The sequence below is a fragment of the Clytia hemisphaerica genome, unplaced genomic scaffold (genome assembly GCF_902728285.1).
Source record: "Clytia hemisphaerica strain Z4C2 unplaced genomic scaffold, Clytia hemisphaerica genome assembly, whole genome shotgun sequence".
Classification (NCBI taxonomy): Eukaryota; Metazoa; Cnidaria; class Hydrozoa; order Leptothecata; family Clytiidae; genus Clytia; species Clytia hemisphaerica.
Genome location: NW_027103532.1, coordinates 159009 through 161182, shown reverse-complemented (window position 1 = coordinate 161182; position 2174 = coordinate 159009). Strand labels below are relative to the sequence as shown.

The 2174-nt window shown below is 36.2% G+C and overlaps 1 protein-coding gene across 1 annotated transcript; it reads left to right on the top strand.

Annotated features, from left to right (window-relative positions):
• The first annotated feature begins 311 nt into the window (after nt 1-311).
• On the top strand, nt 312-1834 carry LOC136799694 (major facilitator superfamily domain-containing protein 6-like). The gene has a single exon (XM_067056406.1). It carries the CDS (start codon nt 366-368, stop codon nt 1821-1823), a length of 1458 nt encoding a protein of 485 aa, XP_066912507.1. The 5' UTR covers nt 312-365; the 3' UTR covers nt 1824-1834.
• Nucleotides 1835-2174: the final 340 nt, after the last annotated feature.

The window sequence follows — 2174 nt, the reverse complement described above, 5'->3', positions numbered from 1 at the left end:
CGCCGCCTTTATGTTCCCGCCCTCTGACATGATTAATTAACAGACTATTGCTAGTCTATGGTATAGAGCACTTTGTCACCACAAATTACTGTTGATTATATTCATTAAAAATTATATGCAATCATGTATACCGTCTCGATATGTCAAACGTGCGTTTTATTAATTTTGATTTTAAGTCTAAGCAAGAGAAAGAGGGAAAAGCAGATTGCAGTGGATTTATTCGTGCATAATCTTAAGTTTATCTAGAGATAATACCATAATAACCATTTTAAAGTGTTTGAAGTTAATCATTAAATTCATATTCTAGAAGTAAAGAAACCACTAAAAACAGACAAAAACTTGTTGGTGTGAGAACATTCTCCAAAATGGTGGATAGCGAAGCCTCCAACTTTGTAGAAAAAGATTACAACAATGTTGATACATCCAAAAATCGAAGAATGAATATTCGTGACATCTTAACACCGGATTTAAACATGATCCCCTCTAAGTTGGCTTACTTTTTTCTTTTTGGTGCTCTAGCCTGCTGTGTCCCATACTTCAATGTCTTCTTAACTTCGTTGGGTCTGACGGCTACTCAAGCTGGTCTTATCACTGGTTTACGTGCCATTCCTGCATTCATCGGAGCACCTTTATGGGGCATGTTGGCAGACTTTACTGGTCATCACAAAACTTTATGGATGCTATTATCTTTCACATTTTTGTCGTTAATTTTTCCAATGCCTTGGATCGCAAAACACGTGAGTAATTTTGAGCTTGGAAGAAATATAACGTCTTATGAAAACGGCACAAGATCTTACAAGGATATCAAGTACTGTACAACAGAATGTGGTGATAACACAATGTTTTATATAATGATGGCTGTCATGTTCGCATCAGGATTTGTCGAGTTAAATGTGGTCTCTTTTCTCGATACTTTTACAATGAATCTAGTTAAGAAAAGCGCTAAGAAGACTAATTTTGGTCGTCAACGTCTTTTCGGAGCGATTGGGTTCGCATTGACAAGTTTTCTGGCTGGTGTGGCCATCGATGGGTACCAGGATGACTACCTATCGGATTATACAGCAACATTTTATGTGTTTCTACCGATGTTTGTGATTTTTATGCCGATGTCATTTTACGTGGCTCTCAAATCAGAAGATAGACAGATTCAGACAGATGTCAATGAGCAAGCTAAAAAATCTCTTTTAAAACCAGTTTTGAAAACATGTGGAAAAATTCCAAATATCGTTTTCTTGTTATCGGTTTTACTCTGTGGAATTTTTCATGGTTTATTGTATGGTTTCATGTTCTTGTACATGGAAAAGGAGTTATCGTCAACAAAAACAGCCATGGGGTTGTGTGTCGTAATAGGGAGCATCGGAGAAATTATTATGTTTCCTGTATCCCACAAAATTATCAAAACTGTCGATACTATCCCGTGTTTAATCGCTGGTATCTTTTCCTATTTCTTACGATTCTTATTGACGTCGTTCGTCACTAATCAATGGTGGATGCTGCCAATACAGCTTTTACATAGTTTTGGATTTGCACTTTTTTTTGCTGCCATGATGGAACACGTGACGGTCATTTCACCAAAGGAAATTCATACTACAATGGTCAGTATTGTAAACGGATTGAAATTTGGATTCGGTATTTTGATCGCCAATATGGCGGGTGGAGTTGCGTATGATCATTTTGGTGGGGGAATGTTGTTTTTGATGACAGCTTTTGTTTGTCTTGGTTGGGTTTGTGTAATGGTTGGTTATTATTATGGTTCTAAACTCTATGGAAAACTTTGTGGAAAAACTGAAAATAAGAACAAAGAAACAACAGAACGAGAATGATTCCGTATACTAAATGTAAATGTTCGCTTAAACATTGTTCTTAAACTTTATCATTACTCGTTAGCAAATCATACTTTCTTTTCGAAAAAGCCTAAAATGTTCTTAAAATTAGTATTTTCTTATAGTGATTTAGACCTGCGGCCGAGGTAGTGGATAACTAAAAATCGATTCACTCGAAAACTGCAGGAGATTCGTAGGGCAAATTTGTTCGTCAATTCTACACCTTATTTGGAAGATAATATCAAAAATTTGCTCTGATCTAAAGGGTGCCATACGAAAGTCATTTTAAGCCCTTTTCTGAATCTCGGAGGCTGGTCTATGTAGTAATAATTTTAAAGGCTTAAAATGTTC